Source organism: Anguilla anguilla, chromosome 6 (genome assembly GCF_013347855.1).
Source record: "Anguilla anguilla isolate fAngAng1 chromosome 6, fAngAng1.pri, whole genome shotgun sequence".
Taxonomy (NCBI): domain Eukaryota; kingdom Metazoa; phylum Chordata; class Actinopteri; order Anguilliformes; family Anguillidae; genus Anguilla; species Anguilla anguilla.
Genome location: NC_049206.1, coordinates 16,008,194 through 16,025,130, shown reverse-complemented (window position 1 = coordinate 16,025,130; position 16,937 = coordinate 16,008,194). Strand labels below are relative to the sequence as shown.

At 39.7% G+C, this 16,937-nt stretch overlaps 3 protein-coding genes across 8 annotated transcripts; 1 reads left to right on the top strand and 2 right to left on the bottom strand.

Moving 5' to 3' along the window:
• Positions 1-1,080: 1,080 nt before the first annotated feature.
• LOC118230250 (mesoderm induction early response protein 1-like) lies at positions 1,081-9,528 on the bottom strand. Of its 5 annotated transcripts, none has more exons than XM_035423094.1 (13): positions 9,451-9,528; positions 8,112-8,136; positions 7,713-7,858; positions 7,139-7,321; positions 6,592-6,730; positions 6,237-6,301; positions 6,051-6,123; positions 5,390-5,541; positions 5,169-5,250; positions 4,321-4,415; positions 3,699-3,826; positions 2,908-3,035; positions 1,081-2,602 (listed from the first exon to the last, which is right to left on the bottom strand). In XM_035423094.1, the coding sequence occupies exons 1-13, from the start codon at positions 9,490-9,492 to the stop codon at positions 2,334-2,336; spliced, it is 1,527 nt and encodes a 508-aa protein (XP_035278985.1). In that variant the 5' UTR covers positions 9,493-9,528; the 3' UTR covers positions 1,081-2,333. The 5 variants fall into 5 exon arrangements, with proteins under 5 accessions (XP_035278985.1, XP_035278987.1, XP_035278986.1 ...); XM_035423096.1 differs by having other exon boundaries at positions 3,699-3,745; XM_035423095.1 differs by having other exon boundaries at positions 4,321-4,412.
• Positions 8,347-13,502, top strand: LOC118230252 (relaxin-3-like). 2 transcript variants are annotated; one of them, XM_035423101.1, is made up of 3 exons: positions 8,347-9,134; positions 12,003-12,117; positions 12,577-13,502. In XM_035423101.1, the coding sequence occupies exons 1-3, from the start codon at positions 9,081-9,083 to the stop codon at positions 12,723-12,725; spliced, it is 318 nt and encodes a 105-aa protein (XP_035278992.1). In that variant the 5' UTR covers positions 8,347-9,080; the 3' UTR covers positions 12,726-13,502. The 2 variants fall into 2 exon arrangements, with proteins under 2 accessions (XP_035278992.1, XP_035278991.1); XM_035423100.1 differs by lacking the exon at positions 8,347-9,134 and having other exon boundaries at positions 10,079-12,117.
• Positions 13,460-16,478, bottom strand: tctex1d1 (Tctex1 domain containing 1). Its single transcript, XM_035423099.1, has 5 exons — positions 16,335-16,478; positions 15,541-15,655; positions 15,097-15,188; positions 14,531-14,655; positions 13,460-13,966 (listed from the first exon to the last, which is right to left on the bottom strand). Exons 2-5 carry the CDS (start codon positions 15,642-15,644, stop codon positions 13,763-13,765), a joined length of 525 nt encoding a protein of 174 aa, XP_035278990.1. The 5' UTR covers positions 15,645-15,655; positions 16,335-16,478; the 3' UTR covers positions 13,460-13,762.
• Between the last annotated feature and the right edge of the window lie 459 nt (positions 16,479-16,937).

The following is a 16,937-nucleotide window of genomic DNA, read 5'->3' as shown; positions in this document are numbered from 1 at the left end:
ACCTCCTAAGGCTATTTGAAACCTGTGTAACCATTTGGTCTTTTAGCATAAACACACCAGACATAACTAAGACTTGACTAACATGCACAAGTCAAACGATCATAAAAGTATGCAAGATCAAGCGAGCACAGAGCCTTACAAGAATAAAAACATGGTCCAAATACACACATTAATGTAATGCATCATAACCCTGCACGAGTAAACTGGGCAAGAGAGGCAAATGTCTTTAATTTCACCTTCATGCTGTCTAATGCTCAGCAGCACAAATGCAGCATGTTGGCCACAGCAGGACAATTTTGGCCATAAGTTAAATTTGTGCTACAAAGCTTCTGACACTGCAATAGCCCCCTCCGGTGGATAGGAGAAAACACAGCTTTACAAATTAATTTGTGGGATTAGTGCTACATATTGTACCAATGAATAGGTGCTGCTGTTTTATGTGGCTATATGCCTGATGCCTATGCATTTAGAACTTTGCCTTTAGACATTTGCTTTTTTGGAACAAGGTCTTTACATCTGAATTAAGTTTTCCCCTAATTTCTTTTTATGGTGTGAAAATCAGCAAAATATTGCAGTCAACTATTAGAGGACCATGCATTTGTTAGCCACAATTATTTTTGAGTCTACAGTTCCCCAATATTACAAAGCGATCCCAAAGTCATTGTGCTGCTGGATGTCATCCTAGTGCATTAAAACTTATCTGGTTTTGAAATTGAGTTTTAATGTAGCACCCTATGAGTCACCCCCACTGAAAATTCATTAGTTTACCGTGGCTGTTTCTCAAGTAGAATCTCAGTTTAGAAAAGAACGGAGGTAGCAGTACCTCTTGTCAAGATATCAGAAGAGCTTTTCCAAATGTTTTTTTTCCCAAAACTTAAAATGGAGAATTAAATATGGATTTCTCATGGGCTCTAATGCCAAAATTATTATTTGGGAGGGAAGGTATTAAGACACGTTCCATGTCCCTAGACCATGATGACAAAACAAGGCATTGCCCATTCCATGCACCTGCAGTGCCAGGCCCCATTTTACAAAGCTAAATACAACCAATTGACAAAAAAAGAACACTTTATTAATATGTACTTCACAATTATGTTGTTTAATGACAAGAAAATATTACATTTGGTTTAAAAAAAAGGGGAAACAATTCTGTATTTCAGAAAGTAAAGCTTAAAGATGAGCAACATTATTTTGTGATGGTAAGCGCCTAGAACCACATCGGCACCATTTCAGTCAGTGGTTTTTAAAAAACGAACGAACACGAAAACAAGGTTTTGGTGCTTTTAAAATGCAAGGGTTCTCAGACCTTGGAACTAGCAGGAACTTACAGCATTGTTCTAGCCTGCACTGCCTCCCACCTTAGCACCAAGCCACAAAACACTGCTTTAGGGAAAAAAGGACTGGGCCATTTCTATTCTCAGAGTTCCATTCTCATTAGTGCCTAATGTGCACAGGGCATATATACATGCCTGAAGTGTTGTGGCCCAATGCTGCTAACAAGTAAGGAATGCAAGTTAGACTGATGGGCTTTCATGGTATTCTTGGCCCCCAGGACAGCAAGTAAAAAAAACAACAAAAAAAACATTCATATCACAAGTAATTGCCAATATTGTTTATCAAAACTGTAAGAACTGTACAGAATAAGAAATTTTTACAAACTTTTATATCTCTCAATAAGTACTGTTATTTAAAAAAAAAACGAGTCAAATTCAACAGAGGTTCTGAAAAAAATAGTTTGAACTAATTTCTTTTCCATAATCACAAATATACAGGACATCACTGATGTCAACCTCAACATAAACAAGCAGGGTAGGCTAACCACCAGCTCATTTTCCTAAAAACCAGAGTGCGCCATAGACCTCCTGGCGGCGGAGTCTACTGTCCATGGGTGGGACTGAAGGAGCTGTGGCGCCGCCCTTCCTGAACGGAACCCAAAGTGCAACGTCTTGTGCCTGTAAATCTCCAGCAACCCTTTTCATCGCTCAGTGGCCAACAGGCTCCACCTCTCATCAAAAAAGGTGGCTTAACAGCAATAACCATCATCAGTATGTGTAATTCAAAAATATAGCTTGCTTACAAAAATATTACAGGTGATCTCATACAAATAAAGGGAATATTTCTTAAATTTGGATGTGTTCTCTCTCACATTCACAATGTTTTTTTTTTTTAACCCAAACATTTTTGGAGCTTTGGGATATAAACTGGATTGGAGAGTGTGGGGTATGCTCCCCATACAGACTGCTTCCCCCCACTCCTTGCTGGTGAGCCCACAGGGTTCTTGGAGGCCCAGTCTATTATGGCCCAGGCCTTAGGGTCCTTCCTTTAGTACAGGGTCAGTCGCCTTCAGTGCTGGGTGTGCTGGTTCTGGAAGGTTCTGCCTCTCCACCCTCTGCCCTGTGTCTCTTAGGCGTCCTCTCATGGACGCTGTCGTCCTGGGAGCGCCCGTTCTGGCCATTGCTGCGAGGGTCCACCCCATCACACCCGTTAGCATCTCTGGAAGCGGGGTGGTCCAAGGAGTGGGGAGGGCCATTGGTTTGAATTGCCTCCGGCTTTAATTTGTCTTCATTGGACATTGCCTCCACAGCACCATGAATTACTGTACCTGTCATACACACAGAGCAGAGCACGGTGACTTACAGTATGTGTTATACAAACATATGCAGTGAGACTCAATACACATACGGTTATATAATCACAACATTAATTTTCATTTGACTCTCCTTCTATTTTTTTCTCCACAATATGGAATTGGCAGTTGTGTCTTCAGTTACTGCTGTGTGACTTTCACCCACACACTGCACTGGAGCTGAGAGTGAGCTATGAGCTTTGTGTTATAAAGGTCTTTACACTTTAAAGGCACTAAGAATGTGTTGGTATTTTTGCATTCTGAAAAGCAGTTGTGCTCACCATTGTGGTTGCTGCTCTCATCTTTTTCTGAGTGGCTGGTGCTGCTATTGGAGGTGGTGGGAGGTGGGGAGGCAGCCCGACTAGAGGCAGTGCTCTCCGTCTCGTCCAATAGCCGGTCCATATAATCCCTGAGAAGAGCCAATTGCAATACAGTGAGGGTCTCCTCTGCTTAATCTATGACATGACCTCCCACTACATTACCTATTGTCACGTACATATCATATTTTAAACATAGGTTTCTAGCATTTGGGCTAAACCATTCAATGAACATTCAGTGATGTTAACTTGAAACCTATATTTGTTTGCTTAACATTATGTCTAGTTGAGATAAATAGGTTGTTGGAAATCCATAACATCACATTTTCATTTAGCTGTCTAACAGTAGCCATGAAAGAATGCTGTTCTTGCAGCTGATACTTTGAACTTGCCACACACCCTTATATAAAAAGCACTGCAGACAAAAAACTTTTTATAGTCAAGTTTCAACTTATAGAAGCAATACTAGCAGATTTAATCACCTGGATGTTAATGATTTTGCACTATTTTAATTTTGCTGGGTTAACAACAACTGTATTGCATTTTTTAAATTATAATATCACAAAAGAAGACTTTTTATATAAAATTACTTTCTGATCAAAGCATTAGTTCATCACATCAATTAATATGTTAATCGGAACAGCACCATTAAAAAATGTTCGTGTTTCTTCTAACATAGCCATCAGTTGAACCCGTGAAAAGCCAAAGAGGGCTTCTGAATTTCAGGGCTTTGCGTCAATCGAGCGGTTACTTACGTCACACCTGGGTGAAGGTTGTATTTCCTTTTCCCAAGCCTGGTTTGCTGTGCAAAGAAATCATAACGCTCAGATTTCTTCCACATGTAATAAAAGGCCACACATTCTCCTACTGATCTAGTTCTCACCTGAAAAAATTTAATTTAGCAGACATGAAATACCTAGGGGGAAAAACCAGTGTTAAATAAATACACATGATCAAACAAAACATCATATTTCCATATTTATTCATATATTTCAATTTACTGCAACAGTTAACATCACTTTGTCATAAACACGTTTTTAAAAATACAGTTATAAGTATACATATTATAAATTAATACATTTACATATTTACCTTCATGGAATCAATTATTCAATGACAATAATTAATTTAATTTAAGCACTCAATAATTCAAGACATTAAATAATTCAAAGACAGTAAAAATAATTTAGGATCTTTACATTAAAGGCATTTTAAAATTGAATACACACATAATAACAGCAGTGTTAGCAGTAGCTTTCCCTGCAAATTTCAATTAGATTTTATTTGGCAATCCTAAGAAAGTGCATTATAATTGTAATAATTCAATTTACTAAAGCAACTGAACATTTGAATTCACAAAATGCTGGTCTGCCTTACCTTGTTTCCTTGAATTAAATGAAAATCCTTTCCATAAGCTTTCAGTCCTTGTTCAAAATTTCTACATTCTTCTTCTGTCCATATTGATAATTCTTCTGTGACAGATGTTTAACTATTGTTATTGTCATCATTAACTAAATGCAAATGCTGCTAGCACAAAAGTACAGGTCAACTTTTAAAATATTTAACGTACTGGGACTGTTACACAAACATCACCCAGCTCCAGTATCAAATCCTAACTGTGGCCAGTAGCCCCATGGAAAATGTACAGCCAACAGGGTATACGGTTTCATCCTATCTCACTGTGTAAGTCTGGCCCATCTGGGTTGCCGGATAGCACGTCCTGTTATGGCGCCGTTCTACTGCATTGATGAGCCCCGCGGTCGGGCACAGAACGGACTGCTAGAGCACAACTGGCTGTAGCATTGTGCACCAGCAGGCCCCACTGGCCAATCAGACACCTGCAAGTTCACCTATTGAGCTGCACATTCAGTGTCTTCCTCCAAATAATTCTGTACAAGCCCAATGTGTGAACTGTGGCTGCTGACATCACATGCTGTGGAGAGCACATGCTTGTCTGCGCTCTCCCTAATCAACAAAGGAGGCTGCGATGAAAATAGAGGCAGCTGGCCAAATTTTGCAGAGAAGAGCAAGCACTTAGCTCTCTAACAAATTAACACAAGATGTCTGCAGCAATGGGACAGTATTATAAAATATGATATGGGCATTCCAAATTGGGAGAGACCCCTACCAAAGGTAATGTTTCCCCGATAGACAATTCATAAAATGTTTTTCTGCGCTCAATACTTGTACAATAGAAGATCGTATCGTACACTAAAAGGCCTTACCTCTGGCTGCTTTAACATTGAATTTCAGTCTCCTTAAGGCTTCCTCTGTATCAAAATTGCACTTCACCAATTCATAGAGCGCCTGAAAGAGACAGACCGTTGTGGGGAGGGGACACTTCCTTGAACAAAGAAAAGAATACTGGCTGTGTACATGCATACAAACTTTTGAAATTGTGTGTGTGTGTGTGTGTGTGTGTGTGTAGGCCTGCTGCAGGTGGTACCTGCTCATTATCTTTGATGTGAGATCCCTCAGGAATGGCATCTACACCCTTTTCCTCTCCTGTGCGCTTCGAGGCTTCAGTAAGAAACTGCACCACTTCGTTTTCCGGAAGTAACTCGGGATCCCACAATAACTGGTCGTCATTTTCGTACACTGCGCTCGGGAACAATGACAGACAATTTCACTGCAACACCGTTTCCGGGACTTAAGCCGACAAAGACGAGCAGTCATTTCTTTCATAAAGGTGGACCTGGCAAGGCACTTACAGAACGAGATATGGATATGGACTGTTTAAAAGACAAGGTGGCCCCAACACAGTTGACACAACTAGAGATCATTTCTTGATAAATAACAATAAGTGCTTCCAGTATATTCACTTAAATGTCAGTCATATCTCACAAGCAATCTCCATGTTTCAACTGCACACTGTGTGAAGGAATCTATGGACTGTAGAAAGCGTGACAGCAAAGGTATTTCAAACCACAAAACATCATTGTCCTTGTACTGAAAGCAATTTACGTGTAATAATGTACAATGTCAACCACTAAATATCGACATAATTTGCTGTTTGTCGCAATGTTAGCATGGAAAATTCTATATTATCCAGCCATTTGAAAAGAAAATGTCACATAAGCCAAACAACTGAAAACGAACCCCGTTACCTTTCTCATTGTCTTTGTATTTGCAGAGCCCAGATGGTGTTTCAGCCTGATACATGGAGCCCACCATGATCTCCTGAAGGTACAAAGCAAATATCTCTTTACCTCACTTCAAAAATAACCAATCAGCAATCAGTGACAAAGCACTGAAGCAAATTACCCTGAATGCCACCCACAGCACTTCCATACCTTTTTCCAGTCTTCAGACGGAACGTAGTCTTCATCCTCCTCCGATTCTTCTTCGCCATTATTACCTGAAACGAAACGGTTCAAGAAAATTTAAGCCTGTGTGTATTCCAGTAACCCTACTGCGATAAACCCAGACCAAGCAGAGTTTGATCACTCACACAGGACAGCATTGTGCATTTAAGTAATATCATGTGTACATGATACGCAATACTTTCATTTGGTTTGCCACGCAACAAAATTGATTTCACTGTTCAAAGCATAGAGAAATTACAGTCAGTTGACAGCCTTTGGTGTCACCGTTACAAGTCCGTATGCCTGAATTTAATTCAATGCTGACGGTGACAAAGCCCCATACTTTCGAAGTACTTGCACTTCCGAGGCCTGATGAGCTCAGCAGTGCTGTGAGACCGGCGGCGCTCGTCGCTAGGATACGGCGCCTCGTCCTCCAGTTCACCAGAATGCTTCGCTCTCCTGTCGTGAGCTAGAGGCAGGGACTGAAGGAAAAAGGCAGAAACAGTTTAAGGGAAAATCAAATGGGCTTCAGATTTACAGTCACATCACAAGCTTTAACCAAAAATTTTAATCAAATGCCTGGTCACACGTTCTTAGAAAAAAAAAAAAGATTTACTTCTACTATGCACCCATAGTAATTATTTGATTGAAAATTTTTATTTTTTTTGCATGTCACAAATTAAGCTGAGAAAATAAAAAGACCAGACTGAGCAGAAATTTCTACATGTATTTAAATGAGGCTCTATATCGAACTAGGCAAAACATGCGATTCAGCAGAAAAAAGCTAACCCAGAATGTATGCCCTTTCTCAAAGTACATTTTCCAACAACCATGTTAAATTCTGGTCAAGTTAAAGTCAAAACAAACTTAAGACGTGGGACAAAACAAACCTTATTCCTCTTCAATTCCTCGGTACTTCTGCTGTGGTCATTATCCAAATACTCAATGTCTTCCCCCTCATCTTCATCACAATCATCATCCTCATCCTCCTCTTCATCATCTTCCTCCTCAGGAGACCCCGCATTGCCATAACCATAGAGGTTTAGCAGCTCTTCAATGGGCATTTCACCCTCCTGAATAAATGCAAGCAACACAGGCATGTCAATAGTCATACATGGGGGCAGTGGGAAATACAGTCAAAAAGAACAAATACCCACACCCACGCACTGTGCCCCAAATCAAGGAAACAAGGAAAACATTTTGACCAATAAGCTCTTCCCCACATACAGATGGAGACCCTGACTATTCAACATGTTTTCTGCATTTTACCTTCCTGTTACACACCAAGTTAGAACTGTCTCACTGCTATGCTCAAACACGGTTTCTCTTCAGTGAAAGAACTGTGGCTACAAATGCTACACGTCCAAACTGCAATCCATAAGCCTTTGTCTTTGTTAGTTAATCGGTTTTAGCAATGCAAACCGCCTGGGTTGACAGTCAATAACAAGGTTACTTGCAACTCACTCGGGCAAGGTCATCAATCTCATTGCCAAAGCTCGTCTCTTCTTCTAGCATCTCCTCTTCATCCAGAGTTCGCTCATCATCGTAGTCGTGAACCAGCATCTCAGCGGAAGGGTTAAACTCCTGATCATCTGAGCCAGCTGAGCCTCCTGACAGCAGTGTGCACAGGGAGCACAAGTCATCACATCGCCACCAAAGATGTACGCAACCCAGACTACAAATCCATATGGCCAAATCGAAGCATAAGGTACACAACACAACAGGTGTTGTGTTGTGTAGCGTATGTGCACTAATGTGCAACGTATGCATTTCTCAGATGTCGGCTAATTGTAAAAACAAAATATAAAGACATAATTGACGATTATGGCGGCTTTAATTTATTTAATTAATCATTTAACTTACCTGGGCTCAAACTCCCAAAGGAGGGCTGAAAATGAAAAAAAATATATGCATCAAAACCTGCATCTATGGCACTCAACTAAATATATCTACCGTATTCAGGCTTATTTATCAAATAGCCTATCTACTGAAAGAAGCAGAAATAGCCAGCGATGTTGTGCCTCAAAAATTTTCACTTAATGCGATAAATTTATCTAAGTTAGCCTGTGAGTGTATATCAGATGTATTTGTGGGAGGGCACAATCCACAAAGCTTATTTATAAGGAAGGTAGGCTGCTGAACACTATGATAATAATGAAACATCACGTAAGGGTGACAAAAGGGAAACAACTCTGGTCTAATGTAGTTAATTATAGCTACCTAGCCTCAAACAATAAATCACAGAAATGTCCTTTATTTTTCAAGGTCAAAGGTCCGACAATTGTATAAGAGCTAGGCTAGCAATTAACCAAGCAATCTAGTTAAACACCTACTAGCAACTCGCTTAGCGCTAGCTAGCAAAACGTCAAGCAAACAATGGCATTTCAATCACTTTAACGTTAGCTACCCAGTGAACGTTGGGGTTTCGAGACAATTTGCAAATAATTTTCCTATTTCAGAAGTTAGATGTAGCTAAAATAATTGACGGGAAACTAGCAACAGCAAAGCAGTGGGTCCACACGAAACGGAAAGTTTATTTTGAAAATTAAAAAGCGCGCCTGAACTTGCGAGTTGGATAGTTAGCCAACACTACAGTTAGCTAACGTTAGCCCACGGCCGTCGGCTAGCTAGTCTGGCTACACAATATTGTTAAATTCAGTGTCACATCAGAAAAATGATAACAAATGTTTATAACAACTTAAGGATTCTGGAAAAGTTTGCAGAAATATTGAATTAGCAAAAATATTCAATTCGCTGGCTAGGCAGCAATAAGCAAACATTTAGACTAACGTCATAAGAGCAACATTAGCTAGCTAGCTAGCATCGGAGTTAATGGTTGTTGTTAGATTGGAAGGAACGCGCCTGCTCTCAAGCAGGCTATGCAAGGTAAACAGTTTCTTTTTACCTAATGTTTGATGGCTCCAGTAAATGATGTAAGGTCGAACGAGCTAGCTAGTACTAATTAGCTTCCCTATAGACAGAACTTTGCAAAAATGTCGTTTAGCCAAACAGCTAACTGTTTTACACTTTGAGAAGAGGCACACTTTCATCCTTTTATATAGACTTTATACCTAACAAGCCAGTTACCTTTATTGCGAGTAAGCTAACAGAATTTTAGTTTAAAGCGATACTTAACTGAAACCACAATGGTTTCAGTCAAGGCTATATGTTTGGAATACACTTCAGTCTGTTTCATCCTTACCTCCGCCATGTTTGCTATGCTTCGGGTTATGTTGCGGGTCATTTTGGGTCCCGGATTGACTCCCTCCCTTTCCCTCCATTTACGTGACGTCATTGATCTACATTTCTCTCTTTCTTATTCATGCACCTTATTAGAAAAATCCTGGGGCAAGAATTAGGGTTTAGGGCTGGAATTAGGGTTAGGGCGAAGAAAACAGGAAGGATTAGGGTGAGGCAAGAATTCAGTGATGTTTTGGAGCTACGGAAAGGGTTGGGGCTGAAATTAGGGTTGTGCAAGATCGCTAATACATTTAAAATCACCATTTTTTTAAATGCGGACTCAGTTTAATTACTATCAGTAGATATACCACATTTTAAAGATTTATCATAGGCCTAAATATACGGTTTAGGTTTAGAGTTAAGAGTTATGAAAATGGCATTAGGTTTGTGGAAAGATTATGGTTATGTTTAGCAACAAGGGAAATGATTACTGCAAACCTTTTCATATTTGGGATGTTTGACTACAACCAAGTAAAAAAAAAATTGAAAATAAAATTTTCTATTCAGCAGCATGAAAGGCTCACCTTGCTCTTTCTGATTATACTGGAAATTGTATTTCTTTTAACAAATAATTAACAGAAAGTTATTATTGTACTACAAACTGTAGCATATTTTATATTTTTATACTTTTTTGTATGTTATTCTTTATCCTGTAAATATTTATCCTGGTAGAACAGTATAGTTTATAGATCTTCAGACGTGGAGTGTTAAAAATATGGGTGCATATCTCAGATGTAAAGTGTAGATTTGTCCAACATTATGAGTGCTGTTTAGAGATTCATTCTGATGACCTAAGTGCTGCCATATCAAAAATCTTGCATCACATTATACACAGGCATGGAGACCCATGCATTGTAAACATGTTGAAATCATTTCCACCTCATGGTCCCTTGACTAATGCAGTCATTTTGCCAGATTAAATTGTCATTTCCCCTTTTCAGTCAATTGTCTCAAGGCAATTACTTTTGTATGAGGAGTGAGGAGAACTCTATTTGCCTACCTCATAAGTAAATAAGGAAGAAGCCATTTCTGTGTCTTCCTGCAGGTAAACATCACAATATGTGCCCTAGCAAATCAGAAACAATAAGGCTTTCACAGAAATTATTTTTGCCAATCCCCCAAAAATAAAAACATAGGTTACACTTGAATCAATTGTACGTGCAAATGATTGCATCACAAATGTAATATGCATAACCAAATGTAAGTCCTGGTGCTTGACAAGCAGTGAATTACAGCAAAAATGTTTGTTTTTTTGCAGTTTAATGCTCCTAAATGCATTTTACTGCTGTTTATTTACTGAGTGAAATCTTATCTACCTTAGGTTTTTTCAAACCCCAGATAGCCTAATACCTTTAGCCTGTAGTGCAAGTAATCATTGTGGCAAGAAGGTCATTCACAGTGAGAAATTGCTAAGATTTCCAAGTGCAGTGTCCAGTAAGGTTCCAGCTGATGGGCAGTAATGTTAACAGGAGCAGACCAGGAAGACAAAGAAGCAGTAGGCAAATATCTAGTGTTGTCTAGCAAGAAGAACAGTTGTAAAACTGTGCCACAACTACAGGAAGAACTCAATGCAACTTGACACCTGTACACTATATATGTATAGGTGTATGTGGTTGCAATAGGTAATCCCTCACCTTCAACCCTTGATAGATAATAGCCTCTTTACTGACCTGTTCAGCATGATAACCATACTGGTGAACAAATAGGGTTTAAAAATTGAAATCAGTATTGTTTTCCCTTTTCTCGCCATTTCAGAGAATAATTCTACTTATGTTTCTACTCTAAAAGGCTTTAATGTACAAATGCACCTGCAAACAACCGGGATCAAACAAAGCCTTAAAAAGGTGCCATGTGATTTTAATCACGTCAAACCTATAAATAGCCTATTCCCTCCCATAACCGTATTTTTATTACGTCATACCAAATATTATGTGTTTATGCAGACTACACATAAAGTTGGTAATGTAGTCTCACATCTTTAACCTTTGTAGGGATTTTGAGCTCTTGGAAAAAATGACGATCATAATATCACTGAGACATACATTACTGGAGACCTATGTCTCTCACCATTTTAATGATCCTGCATTGAGTTAAGACCGAAGCAATCAAGCCGTTAAGCCAGGCCTTGAAAGAGCATTCAAAAAGGATGTCATTTAATTCCTCGTTAAGGTGCTAGGGCTGTAAAGTGATGATTACCGGACAGGAGTCACTTTCTTGAGCCACAAATTGCATCGTTAAGGGATGCCAGGCGGAAAAATAAAGCAGATCAGTAAGTGGGTGGGATGGTTACTGGAAAAGTTCAGAGGTGGACTCAGGTACTGATAGGCGTAGGGATGGAGCCGGGTATATATGTAGCAGATGGCACTGCTCAGAGGTACATATCAGCTTGAGGAGTTGGTCTCGAGCAAGAGGGGTGTGTATTTCAGTGTTACCAGTTCAGTGACTCCGAAGGCCAACATGAAGGCACTGTTGTTACCTGTGGTGCTGTTGTGGGTGCTATGGTCGGTGGCACAGGCGCAGGGCGAGGTGACAGCTGTCAAACTGTGCGGCCGGGAGTTCATCCGCGCTGTGGTCTACACCTGTGGTGGTTCCCGGTGGAGGAGGATCGTTGAAGAGCGAGAGCTGAAAGGCAAGTCCCCTTCTGACACACGAGAGCAAGTCTCTACCACAGAGATGAGTACAGAGCTGCAAAAACAAATGAAAAGCTTAAAAATTGTCTGCACGTTTTATATTCCATACATTTATTCTCTGTGGAAACACACTTACTGATACCAAGATGTGACTGAACAGTATGATAGTGAGCCTAGTTAATTATGCCAAATACAATGTAGGTATTATTTGCCTTGACTCAATGAGTCTTGTATAAAGCATCTGTGATACAGTCTGTTGAGATTGTAAGACGTTATTTCCTGATTCAAGAGTGAGGTTTCACGACCCAGTAATGGGTTGAGCTATGTGCTGTCAATCGGTGATTTGTCAAAAAGATTGTTACAAATAGCATGTGGTAGCTTTGCCCATTTTTTAGCTTTGTGATGTCTCATTGTCTTCTCGTTAACACGAGCCATCTCTGTGTATCGTGGCGGTGCAGGAGTTGAGGACACAGAGGACCAGAATTCCCTGGGGCTCTTTGGAGACAGCCTTGGGATGGACCGTGCACAGCGGGACCTGAACCAGATGCTGACCACCGTGTGCTGCCAGATGGGCTGCCGAAAGAGCGACCTGGCCTTCCTGTGCTGAGGACAGCTCTGGCACGCACCTGATCCAACACAGACACTCTTTTCTCTGACTGCAATGTAAGCGTGCTAAAATATATCGCCAACTTTGATTATGAATTGTTAAAAATAGAAACCAGTTCACTGTTTTGCGAAAGAAAATGCTTATTTTATTTGCACTGTACAAGAATAAAATGATTCAGTTTGCAAGAAAAAGGAATATCTAAGAATAAAATGTGCAAGAGGACATTCAGTCTATTTGCTATGCTCTTCCAAAAAATAATGATTTTAAACAAATATGATATTATTTTTGATGCTTGATCATTTCTATATACTATATTGATCACCGAAAGTTATGATACATGAATTAAATGTTGAATTGCTAAATCTTACATTTCTAAAAATTCATAACTCAAAATTAAGTATAAATTGGTATAGCAGTTAGATTGAATGTCCCTGTCCAATTCACATTTTTAAGCACTGTGCCATGCATTATGAGATTATAAATTCTAAAGATTGGTCCTCTGTCTCAGTGTAAAATATGGCTTGTGGCCTTCCTGTCACAACAGCCATTCTGCATACAGAAGCATCTAATTAAACGAGGAATTGGCTGGAGGTTCTCATACAGTATATGTACAGTATGCACCCTCCCCTCATTGTTCCACTATGAAATGTAAAAAGCATTACCTTTTGAGTACATTCAATATTTTTCAGCATTTAGAAAAATATAAAGACAGTGCATATGCTTTACATGTATTGTATTTTGCTATTATGGTATAATAAACATTGTTTCATATTCTGAGAATGTGCACAGGAAAGCTGTTTTGTTGTACACCCACGTGTTGGTCTTATAGTGATTTATAGCTATATGCCATCTAATCTAATTGACTTGCACTTGGGGCCCGGATTAGCTGTACTTGGCATTATGAAAATGGAGTGTTATTGAAAAGTCACCTGGGTGAACCCTATGTATAAGTGGTATGAATGCACCACCCTGATACCTTTCAGCCTGAAAAATGTGACAATAGGCGATGAGAAGGCCTCCACAAGAGGTGGCCCAAGTCACTCAAAGTACACAGCGTAAACGCTAGCGACGGCGAACAAGGAGCTGTTCTTGAAGGCGTACGAGGAGAATGTGTCATTGCCAGGGTCCCACAGGCACCGGCTGCCGATGCGCATGTTCTGGTTGCTCAGCTGCCCGATGTTGATCTGCACGATGATCTTGTAGCGTGGAATCATCAGGTCCTTCACTCTGGCTTTTATAACCTGGAGCCATATAAATAATGCATTTCAGTTCATCCTGAACGACGGTGAACATAGGAGCATTACCTTAAAAGTGCAGTCACATTAGCCGAATGGTGTTGGGGACAGTCTGAGCTCCAGAATCATTCCCTTGGCCACATGACAGATTTAACCTTTACCAAACCGTAGTATAAGAATTCTCTTCATTGTTCCCTTGCTACTTCCTGGAAAATTGTCTTAGTTTGAAGCGATTTTCAATTTCACAGTTTACAATTGCAGCAACAACTATATTGCTAATTACTAGTTATCATTGCGCTACTTAAATTCTGTTTTGCAATACTGATGAGGTCTAAGATCAAGTAAAGCATTTGCGCAACTAATATCTCATTTTATTCAGTAGTGTAGATTCTGTGTTGTTTATCATAGTGTCCTAGTAAGTCTCTGTCACACTTTGCCCATCTGCTATAGGACTAAACAAATGAGTGAATGTACAGTACATACGAATATACATGTACATATGAATGTATGTATGTATGTATGCATGCATGTGTGCATGTATATTACACACTGTATTTATGTCTGTCTCACCTCAGATATCGTCTTTGTCATCTGCCTACACAGTTCAGCCTCATACTTCTCCTCCTGTAGATAACTTGTGAGCACATCCTTCAGAATATTGTTGACAGTGAGCACCGGGAAGCGTTTCACTGGACCTTAGTTGGGACAGCAGGCAGAAACAAATGAGTACATGGACATGCTGGACATGCCAGCCTGTTAAATACACCGAATCATTACCAAACATGGTTCTGTCATTCACACCTTTCATAACCTGACCACAAAACCAGAGGCTCCAGATTAATTATTTACATATACAGGTGAAAATGAACCAACAAGTGTGATTAATTAGTTGAAAGGATTGTGCCTTTTGATGTCTCTAGACTAGTGAATGGTACTGTTTTTTTTATTGTTTTTTTTTTTATCAGTCCCACAGCAGTAAGATTTATTGTCACTTACAGATTGATGTCACTTCTCAAATATATGTGAGATCACACCCTGAAGATCTACCTGACAGTGTAGCACAAACATCTTCAGAATTCCTGCCCTCACAGAGTAGGGGAAGGGGGCACACATTCATTGGGAGAACAGGGCCTCACCAAGCTGGTAGGTGTTCTCCATCTGTACGGTGGGCCGGGGGTTGTCATCATGGTGACCTGGCTCATCGATGTAGGACACTGTGCTAATGGAGCTGCAGGAAGAGGAGGTAGGAGATAAAGAGAGGGTTAAGGATATCATGTGTGGTGAGAAGCTGTGTTCCTTTAAAGCCTCCTTGGGGGCTTTCCCATGGCCTCCCCTTTACTTTCATTAATGATTAAGGCCATGGACAGCTGTGAACAGTCTGTAAGGAAGGCATACCCCTTCATTATGGCTTACTTCTACTTCCTGGGTATGGATTGTTCCGTAATACTCAACCAAAGGTTTTCAACAAGGGGAGTTCCTTTCAGAAATACAAAAATGCATTGAATGGGGTAATTCAGAGCAATGCGTTTATGTTTTTTTTAACATAGATTAAGCAAGTGGGGGGATGCAAAAACACCTACTCCTTGGTCTTGCCAATGGCTCTGACTTCATGGCTGCTGAGTGAAGACACACTGGTTCTTTTCTTCAAAAGACGTGCCGCCTTCTCTTTCGCCACGTCTGACATCCTTCTTCAATCTTCAACAGGAGACGAAAAAGCATAAACATCATACCAAACATGTTCACTGTCACTTCCTGTTACCAGGTTACTATTAATCACTTAACTACTGACTACTGACTACAATAACCTAAGATAGCACTTTAGTATATCGGACAATTAGCCATCAGAATTTTAAACGCACAAAAACAATAATTTTACAGATAGTCAGGATAGCCAGAAATGCTCCTGGCTAATTATAATCCAAGATCTTTAGCGCATAGATATCACGAAGAAATACAATTAGTATCCAGCTATAACGTAATTGAGCTATGGAGGTTCAACCTCTCTAGGCAATTTAGTGAATCCACATAGCTACTAACCTAGCATCTCACCAATTTAAAAAAAACTATCGCGTTTCACGCATAGAAAACCTATTACAAAGCAACCGGTAGGCTACAACACTGTTCTATTTTCTCTACTCTGTCTCATTGATTAATTCTATAAAATCCAAATGATCGATCTAGACTAGGTAGTATAACTAGATAGCTGGCAAGATGTCTTTCAAAGTATTTTAGTATATATTAAAATCTGACAGCAGACGACGGAGAGACGTAAGTTAATGTTAAAAAGAAATTATTTACAGAAGTAACTGAAATGCAGCTTTGCCTAACTTTGCCTCATTACTTTTTCGAAATTTTTAGAATCGTGCACTCTTACCAGTGTAAATAGCAGACCCGGAAATATGTGGGTCAGCCGGAGCGTTCAGTTGTCCTGACAACACCGGCGTGACCTCTGTCCCAACAAGAGGATCCTTTTCTTCAACACCAATGAAAAGCCTGCATTCTGCACTGTGCGCGCCCTACAGTGCTTCCAAATCTTCTTGTTCTTTTTTTTTTTTTTTGGTCTTATTTTTCTGTTTTACAGGATTAGTATACATTTAACAATTTTTACAAATGACAGACTACAGAACTCATGTCGTGGATCCACAAAAATACAAATCATTTAGGCACTATTTCTCCGCGTATGAAAAAAAACTACACGTGTATACACCAATCAAAATTAAAGTGTCCACAGTTAATCAGGGGAAAAGTAGCTCATAACCAATCAGTGAGAGCAGCAAAGCCACAGGGACCGGGAAACTGGACGCGAGCTCAAATCGTGGCAGAAGCACAGGTGATATCAGAGATTTTGAATGAAAAATGTTTTATTTATTTATTTTTTCATGGATATGATGAAACATTTGGTGTTTATAATTAATAGCATTAATTAAGGATGTGTATAGATACACATAGACAGATATAATGCAAAAATTTTAAATTG